Consider the following 14,416-nt stretch of genomic DNA (forward strand, 5'->3'; position numbering starts at 1 on the left):
CCACAGCTGCACACACATCTCTCAGCTTCAGCCCTGGTTTGGGTGGCTTTCTCCTCCTTCACTCCAGCCGCTGGACCCCATTCCTTCACTGTTCCTCCACCTGTGCCATGACGGGTCCTTTGGGGTTACATGGGGAACAGATTGGGGAGGACTATCTAGAGAAAGGAACGGCCACAGAACAGTGTCCCAAGTCCACCAAGCCCTTCAGCGGTCACCTGGTGTCTGCAAACCCAGTGTGTAGCCTTCAGCAGGCAAAGGGATCAGCAATTACATTTTGGCCTTCAGCTTGAGACAAAAGATGACTACTCCCATCCCCAGGGTTAAACGAGACAGAGAGGGCTCAAAATGGACTTATGCATACCTTCATGCCATAGCAGGACTCCCAGAGCTTCTGAAGGATGTCCCAGCATTTCTTTTTCATTCACACATAAAGAATAGATACTGTCCAAACTAGGACTACTATTTTCCTTTTGATCACTGCAAATAGGCAAATGAAAATATTTGGATTCTTTTTGTTTGTTTTTTTTTCTTTTCCAGAGCCTTATGGGTAACATAAAGTGACTTTTGCTGAATAATCAAACAGGTCAGGGAAGCTATTCAATAAGCATATTTTGGTTTTTTGGTTTTTTGTTTTATTTAAGTTTGAATTGCTCACCACTCCTTTCATCCCTCTGTTCATGGGACTACATAGGGTTTCTTTAGTTTGCTACTGATAGCATTGGATGAATGTACCACACAATGGATCCTCTATAAGCAAATCTGTCCCTAGCTTTTCACCTGATTTTCTGGGGACTCTGTCAAGCTTGTTTGACTCCATTCGTTGACGAGTGATATACCACTGGCTGCTGAAACCTAACAAAATGTTCACTCTGTCCTCAGTGCATTGTCCAAGCTGGTTTTCAAGAGCCTTATTGTCCTATGCTGTATCCCTGCTATTATGAGTTGATCCACTACTATAAGGCTGTGTTATTTGTGCCTGTTTTGTCAACACAAGCCGTAGGTGGTGCCCTTCTTACACCTCTTTCTTCATCAGCCATTGCAATGGTGTTTTCATAAACCTCCATAGTTTTTAGCTGCTTATCTTTGGCACCCTCCTGTTCTGTGTTGACTTTGCAGCACTTGCAGAAGCCACAACAGTGTTTCCCACAAAAGGAGAGCGTAGACATAATCATATTGTCCCAGGGCTCGAGGGAGTGCATCCAGACCGGTAGGAAATCCCAGTTTTGGAGCTTCTCAGGCAGTGAGTGTGGCTTCCTCGACTGCATAACGTTAATTACAACCACAGCAATACAGAGAGCAAGCAGGGGAAGGCAAACACCCAAAAGGACTGGCCAGCCTGCCAGGGACAGACCAAATACAAACAAAGGCAAAAGAAAGAAGCAGATGAGAAGATAAAATATAGCAAACCATCTGTACTTGGCTGTTATGTTTCCCAAGCTCTTGCTCATGCGGATTGGCAGCCGTGTAAAAGGCAGCGGGTAAAACAGAATAATCCCAGAGACATTGAAGAAAAAGTGGCACAGGGCAATCTGGAAACAAAAACATTAGAGAAGCTCAATAGCTGAAATGCCTTTAAAAACTCCTACCCACATAATAATAACTTCCAGCGGTACTAAGACTCCATAGTTTTCCTTCCCTTGCTCCTCTCTTTGTTTGTTCCCATCTTCAATGCTATTTCACTGCAAGGCCTTTCCTAGTATGGATCAAAGACTCAGCAATACATCCTCCATAGTACAGATCCACTGCCTGCAAACAGGACACAGCATTTGGAAAGAAGGCAAGCCTAGAGAGGACAACATATCTCCTGGGACTGCAGAAGTTTTAAAATGCATCTTTCAACTGCAAGAGAAGGAGTTCATCAGAAAGAAAGCTGACAAACCAAACAACTATGAGGAAACATGCCTGTTGTTAGTAAGGCATGAGAACTGTTTGTTACTGAGTTCTGCATCAATAAGTTTTCCACCAAAAGATGGGAAGTGTAAATGAGATATTGTGTTCAGGCCATTGAGAAATTGCTAACGATACAAACCTGGATTTTCCAAAAATGAGCTAAAAGTTTATATGGCACTGAGGATATTCTTGGGATGTGAGTTTTTCTGTGACTTTTAATAAACACCTGATTAATATACTTCAAAATTCTTTATAAAAAAATAAGTGTGAAGAGACACCTACTTCCTCAAGCTTTCAGAAGTCACTCAGGAAAAATAAGCATGTGTGAACAAAACAGTAAGTTCCCTGCTCCAATTATCTTATTTTCCTTCCATAATTGTTATCAAACTAAAGCAAACATGAAAGTATACAGTTTTGATTTTTAAAGTACATTATAAAAATAGCTACTTATCACAAAATCTGAGCTTGATCAAGATAATACTTTCTCATGATTACATCTGTTTTATCTTGCCTGAGGACAATAAAATCACTACTATAATTTTCTTTCTGCTTTTCCATGTATGTCAATAGCTTTCATTGAGGCTAGTAAAAAAAGTATGCACTCTATTCATAAAGAACACTAAATTATCTTCACTCTTTGATGTAGAGGGTTCATTCAAACATTGCCTTCTACCTGGAATGTTCTTTAGAGAAGATAAATGGGTGCCCAAGGCCAAGCTGCCTACTTTTCTGAGCCAACAAGGAATTCAAAGAAACCTACTCAGATTAGAATTACAGTGAGAAATTAGATGTTCCCATTCTCACTGAAACATCTTGCCATCTTGTAGGTTTACAATCTTCACCTAAATGACCAGAGTCCCTGTACACAGCACAAACAGCATTAGGATACTGAGAAGGGAACTTACAGAAATTAGCAACCCAAACAGAGGATTTACTAAGAGAGTTGTCAGAGATGTGGGCACTAAATTCTGCATTGCAAAGACCCCATGCTCAGGGGTCAAGTGGCCAACCTTGACCAATTTCTGAATGAATTCATTCAATTCAAGCCAAATTTATGAAAGTAAGATTTTGCTATATATCAACATTCTGGGAAGGTTTAATACAACCTTTTTGCTCTAGTTGTTAGAATCAGTGAGTTGTCATTAACAGTACACACAAAATCAAGCACAATATCCATGTTCCGATATGGGATATTTGCACTAGAGCTAATTTTATCAGGTTTTCATTCAGAAAGGTCACAATTTCTAAATGAAGTCAAGGAAGCATTGGTTTATACTGACCTGTAATGAATATTTTAATGTACTTCCTGGACTTGCTAAAGCTGCAAGTATAGCTGTTGTGGTTGTACCAATGTTAGCTCCTAAGGTAAGGGGATAAGAACGCTCGATGCTTATAACACCAATGCCTAGGAGAAAATAAAAAAGTTTGAGTGGTTCTGGAATGATAAAGAAGATAAAACACAAGGATAAAGAATACAATATTGACAGACAACTTACCAACAAGAGGTGTAATAGCAGATGTGAAAACAGAACTACTTTGGACAATGAAGGTCATACCAGCCCCTGCAAGCATAGCCAGGTATCCAGCTAGCCAAGTAAATGGAAATGGGAAATCTAAAAAAACAGAGGGAGGACGTTATCTTTAGAAGATATTTAGAAGATATAACATAGCAATGAAAACACTATTAAGCATTTAAAATGTAAATATATTGTTTGTATATTTTCTCATACACCAAGATTTTGGTTCACAGTTGGTTCTACTGCTCTAAACATACCCTGTTCTTTGTAGTCTCTCCCCAGACTTCCACCACTGGACACACTTTGACATGACTTTGGCTTGGCACACCTTTGTCCTCACCCAGTGTAGCATTTATGTTCTAATACAATTAAAAAATGGAAATGTTTCCATGGAGCTCAACACAATGGCTTCTAAGTGTCTGGAGTGTCTTAGTTTTGGCAACCATGCATTCGCTACATAAATCTGATCTTCAGAAAACACTGAAAACCCATCCTGCAAAAATCAGCTTATTTGTCCTAACTAGTTTCAGGTTGATCACCTCCTAAAAATTCACTTGTTACTCTTGCAAAAAAAGACTAAGCAAACTGCTTAGAGAAACTTGATGGTCTGCAGATTTATGAGTGAGCTAAGATGTCAGGACTTAATCAGCTGGGAAGACAAAGAGGAACACTGATTAGATCACAAATAAATAGTAGCTGGCAACTGATTACTTTCTACCCCTCTTTTCTGATTCAGTCAGTGATCTTTGCCCAGAACAAGAGAAGACAGAATGGGGACCACTTTGCTGCCTTCCCCATTTCTGTAAGCCCTCTCTTTTACCACACTCAGAATATGCCAGGACTGCTTTTCCCTGCTGCAGGTTCTAACCTCTCCCTTCATTCAAGGAGAATGAAGAAGAGGCAGCTGAGTGAAAAAAAGTGTTTGCACGAAATGATTCCAGTGTGGAAAATCACCTGAATAACATAGACACACATAGGAAGTACCACTATTCAGTCAAAAAAGGGCTCTTTTGGCTGCCCTATCTTACTGAAGAGTGTTAAAGAATGAAATAGAGCAAGTAAAGGAAATTAGACCATTAATCACTAAGAACTTTTTTTTTCAGCTTACTCTAGAGGAAACATCTAGGCCTTGTGCCAGAGCAGGCAATCACAGTCTCAGCACTTCAGCACTATCTTTTGAGGACGTGAACATTACATTTCTAACAGCTAATGATTATACATAAAGAAACAGAGCCTGGACTTTGGTCTCTGTTGCTGTTAATCTGCTCCCGTTCAGAAGCAAGCTGTTAACTAATAGATTTTAAAAAGAAAGGAAATAACATGCTAAGGAGAAGAAATGTTTGGAGAGGAGGGGTATATTTTGATTTAATACTGCTTTCCTCAAACTATGCTATAATATCTGCCAGCACACATGATACCAATAAATGTGCTCAGTGTCCTTGTCATTCCTGAACACAATCTTCAGGGAAAGCAGATAATTACCAGTGTTGATTGTCTTCTTGATAACGCTCGCCACCTGTCCTTTAAGCACAGAGTTTAATAGCTTAACGATCATCACCAAACAGGAGCACAGAACAAGCAGGGACAAAGCCAGAAGGATGAGACCAATGGCAAGATCAGGCAGGTTTGCTTCTGCAAAGAGATGCCGGCCTAAAAAAGAAAAGGAAAAGGAATCAGCCTTAGCCACAGTCCTGCTTCTGACCCCAAGCCCATCTGTGGTTTTCACGCACTCCCCTAAGAAAATGGGTCCAAAGCACACATGGCTCGAGGAGATGATGAAAGGAGTGAAAATGCTGCCTCCCTGGCTGCATAAAAGCTATGTCTGAGAGGGGCAACAGGGGCTCTTGTATAAATATAAAATTATAAAATATGCTTATAAAATACACAGTGGTCACATGCGTAGGACAGGCAGAAGCTGGGTGACCTCGCACAGCTTTGTGCAAGGCAGGGGAATACAAAGATGCGAGGAAATCTTGGTGCACTCCCAGCTGGGTTGGTGGATCAGCTCTTCCCCAGAGACAGCTGCGCACCTGCAAATGGCTGCTGAAAGTCCTCAACAGCACACATGGGGATAGAGATATCCAAGAAACCACTACAGCAAAATAACCATAGCACCAAGTCACCTGAACAGCAAGAGCGACATGATACTGAAAACCTCATTTACTGACACCAGGGAGCATGGAAAGAGATCCATGTGCAGCTAGATACAGTGATGGTCCCAGTAACTCCAGCTGTATAACTATAACAGAGCACAGGCTACTCTGACTGCACCCACAGTTGTCCCACATATAAATATACAAGCGTATACCCGTGAAATGGTCTGTTAATACCATTAAAAAATTACATAACTCAGTAAAGACACTACCAAAGGAGAAGTAGTTCTACTACTTACATTTACTAATATAGTCCGTTTCAGATACATTTTTGATGGTCCACGTCAAGTTTCCTTCAGCCCAGCAAAGTTCAGGAGATGTGCAGTTTTCTGAAGGTGGAATTGTGACATTCTGCAAGGTCTAAAGATTGCCAGACAAAGCAGATAGTTCAGTCAGCTACATCCCCTCACTAAAAGCTCATGCAAAGTTCTCCTAGGTTTTTCCTGCAATCAAGCATTCATTAACTGAAGACAGATTTGTAAGCAGGAGTGTAACTTGATGGCAACACTTTAATGACAAGGCAAATTTTTTTGTGTTCTTAAAAAAATGGTAGTTCTGTTATTCAAGTCCACATAACATTTAAAGATCAAAATACCCCCTAAATCTGCTACCTCATAACAACCATAGCACCAAGTCATCAGTAGCTAAGAACCTCCATTACTGATGTCAAGATTCATGGAAAGAGATTCATGTTGGGTTGCAGCTGGAGGACAAGCGGCATTCCCGTTCCAACCACTGCTTTCCGGGGTTGAAGAGACTTCTACCTCTTCACTGTGTTCTTCTCTGCAGTTAATGGTCTAGTGAGGCCTGCACAGGACAGGGATTCCAAAGGCTACAATACTAGTCCAACCTCTCTTACAAGCTGGTTACAATGCCTTTCTTGCCTCAATTTTCCTACCTGTAGAAATGAAGGTGGTGCTACTGCTTTCCTTTCTAAATCTTAAATGATATTTAAAAGCCAATTACAATTATTATGATTAGCATTAGTAGAACTGAGGCAAACCTGAGTTCCCATTCATACCACAAAATGCTCTTGCTAATAAGAGCCCTAGCTCACAGCCCAGACACATGATGTTATGACACTGGGTCCATAAGTCCTTACACGGATTAAGAAACCAGGGAACAGTTTGCTGACTGGACTGCACTCCCATACAACAACGGTTACCAGCCAAATGTACTGTGGACCACACTGCTGAACAGGAGTTTTAAGGAGTTTTAAGATGAATTTCATTTATTCTCTTTTCCAGAAATGGGATAAAAGAAATCGTATTCTGTCTCTGGGCACTGCCTGCGGAGAGCCACATGCACTTTCCTCCTCTAGCTGATGCAGAATGATCCAAAACAGACAAATCCAGGTGCAGAACCAGTGTCCCCCACATCTTCAGTGAGGAGCATAGTCACTGGCCTACCCGAGCACCTCAGCCTTTACAAATAAAACACAAAATTGCTTCTTGCTGTCTTGAAATTCTTCCAGATACTTTAGTTTCAAAGCAAGTCAAAATGTTTATTCCTATACTAATAAAAAAAGGGGGGGGGCACAAATTTCTCCCTGTCATAAGTCTGTTCAATCACCCCACCAAGTTCAATTCAAAATTGTAGGAGTTTCATGTGTTCTTGTAATTTGTCTATGTGCATGGGCAGCAGTTACATAGCCACAGTACAAACACATACAGAAAAACTGTATTGCACCTACACTTTCTGTGCAGTTGCTTATCTTCTAAGAGCAGGGAGACTATAGAAGGAGCGAGGCTCAGACCTCACTGAGAGTTAGGCTACGCCTGCCCAGGCAGTGCAGCACAGAGGTAGCCAAAGTGCTAGCTGGGTAACTGCAAGCAGTACATCTGCGTAAGCACGCTGCTTCACCCGAGAGGAAATACTCAGCTCCTCAGCCGGGTAACCTGAGCAGAGCTCCATATTAGTGCAGCTCCACTCCTGGCACTCTCCCAAGCTAGTGTTTCACTGGCCATCCAGATCGTCATTCAATAGGAGTTGGGCTCCTCTAAAAACCCAAGCACTTAATTTTAATCTCTCAGCTGCATGCCCCTAAGTATCTTCTGTCTTGGGACTTTAGGAATTACTTTTATATGCATAATAACAAGTGGAACAGTCTCGTTAGCGATCCAAGGGCTATTTAATGCTCTAATTGTTAGTTAGCAGAAGAACACAAACCAAACACTTAGCTCCATAGTCTACCAAAATATTCATTAATGTCAATCTGAGCGACAGATGCCTTCAAGCTACAGTGTTGCTTGGGTGAAGAGCAACAGGATTTAGCACCACAGAAGCTTTGCCTGAGGGCAGTTTTCCAAGAAAGATGAAATAACCAAGCGCCAGCAGATCACCCTAACACACATAAACCTAAAGCTGGTTAGATCAGATAGATAAATAGTGGGTGAAAAAAGGTTTTATTGTGACCATATTGCAGAATTTTTCCACTTTCAGGGAGTCAGTAGGAGTATCAGGGTTTAAAGGCATTTGGATTTGAAAGGAATGAAAGACTTTGTTCCAAACTGCCAGTTCTGATAAGCAAGGGGCTGCACGGTAATAAAAGCAACCAGGTCATGCTCACCATTGGCATGACATGCTTCGTTTAAGTGGAGCAAAAACTATATTAAATTGTTTTCATTCTTTTTCTGCTGCAAAAGAAATGCTCATTTAAAAATCTAATTTCACAATCCTATAATAAGGACTGTCAACTACAGATCAGTAATATATTTCCTGAGGAGCCTAACAACTAATTTAACATAATACTCACCGTATTGGTTTCAGTTACGCACCAAATCTTTACCAGGCTTTTGTTTTTTGCGGCTTCATCATTTGTAGCAATTGCATTTATTACTGATTTATCAAGCTAAAGGAGGGGGAAAAAAAGAATCATTATTCTAACTTGCATCACGTATTTCTGTTCACCTCTACTCAAATAACTCCCTTTGGAAGCAAGATGCCTGCTCAACCATGCCAGGTCTGCATGACCATCTCTGATGCTGGACCTGCTACCCAACAGGGAGGGGATTTACTCACGGAGAAAGGTACAGCTCTGCACACACGAACACTCATACCCTGCCTCAGTCTCCTCAGATCACCTACCCCCTCATCTTACCCATCCTATTGAATAAACTACACTGACACATCTGTCTAACTATAAGTTTTTACTGTCATTTTAGGAGCTGTGAGCTCCTCTGGTCTCCAGCTGCCCCTCCAGACTGGTGTGTTTCCAAAAATTTCTGTGTCACCTCTTCAAGGCCTGTGCAGATCTTCTTGATGTGTTAGGGTGTCTCAAATATCTGCCAGTGTCTAGGCAACAGGTTGCCATCCCATGTGTTTGCCTTCAGTCTGCCTCCCCAGTCCTCCTAGTTAGGCTTATCATCATTAAGGTGAAATTTGGGGGAAACAGAAACAGGAAATATTGAGCTGTGGCTTTATGAAATGTGAATAAAAGAAAGATTCTATCTGCTAATGAGCTTTAACCCCAAGGACCCAGAGAAGTTTGACCAGTCGTAACAACCAAATAAGCAGCTTCAAATGAAGTGAGAGAAAGCCTACCTCAATGATGAGCTTTGTAAAAGGGTCTGTGATAACTTTTAGTAGCTCAGGGGCATCATCACCACTTTCAAGATGAAAAGACTCAACTATAACATTGGTGAGATGGTAAAGATAACCTGAAACAACTTCAATGGGCAGCAATGCAAACACAGCAAGCCAGTTAAAGAAATCATGGATTGTAGCTCCAGCAAAGGCCCTGCAAGAAGAAATAAAAAAACAGAGCTGCTTTTAATTAAGCAACATATGCACAACATCAGTTAGGATGAAACCACAGGGGTGAGAAAGAAGCCCATTTCAAGGTGGGAATTATTTAATTTCTAGGGTCACAGAAGAAGAGAGCTGCTTTGTTACAGAGCACTAATTTTTTTGCACAAGGGGCCCAAGTCAAGGGACTGAAACAAGACAAGCTAGAAAAGACAAAACAAAGTAACAGAAGACTGCCAAGACTACCTGACTGAAGAAAGAAGTCATTGTACAGCCTCCATTCGTTTTGCCTCTCACCCCTTCTTGTTGCATATTTAATGCTTAACTGGGAGTTGCCCCAGGAGCTGTTCTCCCTGGCTCATGCAGGAAGATGCTCTTTGTAGCCCTCTCACGTGTTCCTGCAAACCGTTACTGTACATGTCCCTCCCAGCTTCCTTTCCATAGCCTGAACAGGCACAGCTGTTTCCTCAGGGGCAATCTTTCCCCTGTTCTTAACAGCTTCTTAGGGTCCTCTTAGTTCTGTGCAATCTGCCTGTATTTGTTTTACAATGTAACACCTGAAATCAAGTGCTGTGAAGGAAGAGGAAACATTCCTTGAAATGCTAATCCTGTAACTTTGGCTCCCCATGACAAATTGCTTGAGGGGGAACGTTCAGAGCAGGCCAGCAGAATTGACAATGCTACCACAGAGAAAATATTTTAATCATTAATGGTAGTCAGCTTTTTTTTCCCTTTTTTTGCTGCCCGGATACTAATAGGCTACTTTGACACTGCAATTTAAGTGTCAAAGGCTAGCAAAATGAAAGATTCAGGACAGTAAAACTCAGAGAAATATGCTTTTGGCTAGGTGTATTTCATATGTCTGGTTGTGTCATGAATAACAAGGTACCAAAGTTTCATATCGCTCCCAAGTTTACTGCCTATCTCCAGTAGGCTATAAGCTCTCTCAGTACTAATGTCAAGTGACAATCTAAAAGTTGTCACCGTATATATTTGATAGTGGAAATATTAATTTCCCTACGCTTATCAGATCTTGCTTACTATGCACTTCAAAAACCTTGAAATTTCAGGGTCTCTCTTAAGGACAGTAGACAACAGGTCAAAATTAGTGTAATATTAACTTTCTGCACAACCCTCCCATAACAAAGCAATAATGAAAGGTAGGTGGAACAGTGGGAGCAGTTTGAAAATTTGCCTTTCTGTGAGATCATATTAAAAAAGGCAGACTTACAAAAACACAAACCTTTTAAAGGAACCCAGTATGCTTTTCTTCAATTATATGAAGCCATATATTTATACAGTATTACACTTTGACTATAATGACACATATGTGAGGAATGATGACAGCTTAGAACTTGCTATCCTTTCAAAGCTGACAGTTTATAAAGCAGAATATTACAGAAATGCCGTCATTTTTTTCTGATGGCAAAGCAAAATAGGACCTGTTTTTTACCTTCATTGAGGTAAGTGGTAAAATGCTAAATGACTTAAATTTGCTGTATTAATAGGTCATTAAAGCTGCTTTAGAAGTTTGCTTGCAACTTTTCTAACCAGACATTCAAATTTTGGACAACAGAATGGCTGTATGGCTGTAATAGTGACAGGAAATATAGAAGAAAAACTGTTAAGGAGGAAGAAAATAAACTTTTCAGAGCTAAACTTTAAGTACAGTACCTTCTAAATTCATTCCTGTCCCCAGCTTGCATGAGTGCCACGATTGTGTTTGTTACCGAAGTGCCAATATTCGCCCCCATTATGATAGGAATAGCCGATCGAACTGTCAGCACTAGAAAGCAGAAAATGAAACACTGAATGAAAGAATCAGAGCATCAGCAAACTATTTGATCCAGTGAAAATTAACATCTATTAATGTCATAGGGACCATGATTTCCCTTGACACCAGTGGGATTAGGCACTCCGATCCAGATATGTTTGCTTTAATCAAGCCCCTTGGGAATGCAGCACCAGCCTGGTGACCCTCACTGAATCTGCAGCACATGGTTGTCTCCTTTCACTGCATGGTAAGGGGCCAGATTAAGAGAAAGTCTCTTCTTTCCCAGGCATTATCCTACTTACTGCAGGATTTTGAAATGATGCCACAAAAACAAATGACGTTCAGTAGCTGGTATTCAGTATCTGAATATGAGGAACATATTCAGATACTTCAAAAGCTAATGCATTCAATGCCAAAGGATCCAATGCTTTTCATTACAGTTATGGACACCTTTTTCTGCAGGGCTTTTTTTTTTTTTTCTAATTTAATATCAGAGCAACAGCTGTGAAAATCTTTCGTGCAGTCCTGACTCTTATACCCAAAGTTTCTACAGTTTCAAGAAAGATAGGGGTGCACCCTGCACTGAGATTTATGGGTAATTTCTAGTAAGATACCGTAACTAGACTTACACGTGGAGGACACCATGCTGACCACAATAGATGAAGAAGTGCTGGAGCTCTGGACCATAACGGTCACCAGAACCCCAATCACCAGTCCTGCAACTGGATTAGACAACACGGAGTCATCTTGAAAAATGTCCCCAGCTGCTTTACCTATGAAAATATATTCTTAGAGTCAGGGAAGTGCCAGGTAAAGGAATTAGCAGAGCATTTGATTAAAGAACATTCAACCATTTAAAATGATAGGTATGTGGCCATGCTCGCCAGCTGAAAGATGGGACAAGGTGAGGTGGCCCAGGGATCCTAATTCAGGTCCTGAACTCCCAGCTTCTCAGATAACAGAGAATATTTTATATTCTTTCATTTCAGCAACTGAAAAAGCTCTGGTGAGCTCTGCAGAGAACTGTATATAACCATCTCCATCAAAGGAAAGACTATAGAATAAAAAAACACACGAACAGAGATTCAAATGCTATTACTGCCTTAATGTTTTTGGTTACTACCAAAAACTATTTTATTAATTCTGAGTAATTCAGTGCCCACTTCTGTTTCTGTAGTTTTCTGTGGTGCTAAAAATCCAGAATAACTACACAGAAACCCACGTATTTCTCTGATCACCACCTCTGAATCCATGAGCAGAATTTCACTCTTGGAGATAGGTAAATGTAAAAAATACACTTCAGTAGTTTTCATTTTCAAAGGATTTTTGAGGCATTTCAGTGCTGAATGCTTTGATCAAGGATACAATTTTCTTATTTCTTCCTGTTGAAATGAATTTCACATGAGACAGATTTATGCACAGGTGTATTTGTGTGAACTGTCACTAAAGTATCAGGAACTTCCTAAGAAGTCCAGGCCAATAATCCCTAACATCATCAACACTTTGGAATTTGAGAAACAAAGGCCCCTTTCAAGGAAGGTCAATCTTCAATCATAAATGCTTCCTTCTGAATCTATATCTGCATGTATAAATGTATTAAGTACATTCTTGAAGATGGAAGCTTCAAATCTGGTCACTCAGATGAGGTTTACTGTCTCATTCATAGCTTATTCTCGATATTTTAGAAGTATTTTCATACCTCCTACCAGTTGAAAAGCAGAGCTCAGCACATCCAGGGAACACACGAATAAGTAGAGTAATCCAAGCAAGAGAATAAACTTCCCTATCCCGTACAATACACGAATGATTTTCCCTTTTCTATCCAGTTCTGCAAAACAAATAAGTTATACATAAAAATGTGTTTGATGTATCCGGTGTTCTCACTGGAACTGTTTAGCACTCAAGCAGAGACTATGGAGTCAAGGACAGTGTTGTGACCCTAGTGTGTGATTAAATCCAAAAGAATGTTCTTCTTAATCAAATTTTAACTAATGAACCATTATAGTTAAAAGCTTTTGATATAATACAAAGGCTTTATGAAATCTGAGATTGATCCTTGGTTTTACCCATCTATCCTAACTCAGTAAAGAAGAACTAATAGGAGCCTGAAAATAAGATCCCATTACTTTTGGATTGTTTTCTGTATATTTTCTCATGCTTTAAGTACAGTAAGCAGCATGATTTCCAGATTCTTCTCATCTGAGCAAATATAATATTTTACCAGTGGGGACACTGGCACAAAGAATGTAAAGGCTACATCTGAAAACCTGAATGCTCAGATCAGAAATTCAGTTCTCCAAAATCTATCACTTCAGAAAAATAATTTAGACAAACAGAGCAGAAGTGATGGAAAAAAAATGTAGCTTGTATACTGAGAAATGGCTACCTGACCACTTGACCCCAGTGTCCTGCAGTTCTGGCAGAGCCCATGGGTCTTCTTCTTCTGGCCTTGCCTCATCTATCAAGGCTATTGTGGAAAATGCAGGTTGAATTTCCCCTTTGTTTCCAAGGGAAGCTACATTGCCTGATGAAATAGAACACAAAAAAAAGAATTAATTATCTTCAACCTTCCCCCAAAAGCCCCAAACTTGTATATCCCTGTAACTCACAGGTGAGCACACACTACCTTTATGATTTTCTCCTTCTTTTGCAGGCATGTTCTGGTTTTGTTTGGAAGAATCCCCTATATAGTTATTGGTTTCAGGCTTTTCCACCTCAGGCCAAGGAGCCATGATCTGTGACTAACAAAGTAGCGCTCATTAACATGTGTCTGCAGTCAAAATATTCAACTCACAACAAGGTATGTAAGAAACATGATTGTCTCAAAGAGAAAAAGAGATGGAAATGGGGTGGAAACAATTTGTCCTTGAACACAGTTTTTTTATTACTCATTACGAATTATTCCTTTATTTGTGAAATTGCTATCTCTATTTTTTATGGAATCACACAGTTGATTTATTTGTGCAATTTACACAATTTTTAGAAATTATTTCCATCTCATGCTTGTATTTTTGTTTAATTTTAACTGTCATGAAAGCAAAGATACCACTGCTTTCCAAACCTTAAGTATTTCATTAATTAATTTTATCTTCTTTCAGCAAAAACTCAGAGGACTCTTTTACTTTTTCCATCCTCTGGTTTTAACTGACCTCTTGTACCAAACTAGGAATTCAATATACAGACCCTAGCAAAGAAAGTTAGAAAATTCTTCCCTAAAGCCTTGCCTGATCTGGGCCATGCATGCTAAAAATAATCTTCTTGTTACTTTTACTGGTTCATTTTCATGGTAACATAAAGGGGAATGTGACCCTAGACAAGATGAAGGAAGTCCCCAG

The 14,416-nt window shown here is 40.1% G+C and overlaps 1 protein-coding gene across 1 annotated transcript; it reads right to left on the bottom strand.

The window, feature by feature from the left end:
• Positions 1-953: 953 nt before the first annotated feature.
• Positions 954-13,822, bottom strand: SLC34A2 (solute carrier family 34 member 2). Its single transcript, XM_013959953.2, has 12 exons — positions 13,708-13,822; positions 13,468-13,605; positions 12,781-12,909; positions 11,711-11,854; positions 10,982-11,093; positions 9,104-9,299; positions 8,316-8,411; positions 5,800-5,920; positions 4,890-5,057; positions 3,387-3,503; positions 3,171-3,295; positions 954-1,529 (listed from the first exon to the last, which is right to left on the bottom strand). The coding sequence occupies exons 1-12, from the start codon at positions 13,811-13,813 to the stop codon at positions 954-956; spliced, it is 2,028 nt and encodes a 675-aa protein (XP_013815407.2). The 5' UTR covers positions 13,814-13,822.
• Between the last annotated feature and the right edge of the window lie 594 nt (positions 13,823-14,416).

Source organism: Apteryx mantelli, chromosome 5, assembly GCF_036417845.1.
Source record: "Apteryx mantelli isolate bAptMan1 chromosome 5, bAptMan1.hap1, whole genome shotgun sequence".
Taxonomy (NCBI): domain Eukaryota; kingdom Metazoa; phylum Chordata; class Aves; order Apterygiformes; family Apterygidae; genus Apteryx; species Apteryx mantelli.

What these genes read in the sequence shown, in the direction of transcription:
- SLC34A2 (XM_013959953.2), bottom strand. Translation starts at nt 13,813, where the DNA reads ATGGCTCCTTGGCCTGAGGTGGAAAAGCCTGAAACCAATAACTATATA. An exon ending in AACGGACTATATTAGTAAAT is followed by an intron (nt 5,058 to 5,799) that starts GTAAGTAGTAGA and finishes TTTCTTTTTTAG; the next exon opens with GCCGGCATCTCTTTGCAGAA. An exon ending in CATTAAAATATTCATTACAG is followed by an intron (nt 1,530 to 3,170) that starts GTCAGTATAAAC and finishes TTTTGTTTCCAG; the next exon opens with ATTGCCCTGTGCCACTTTTT.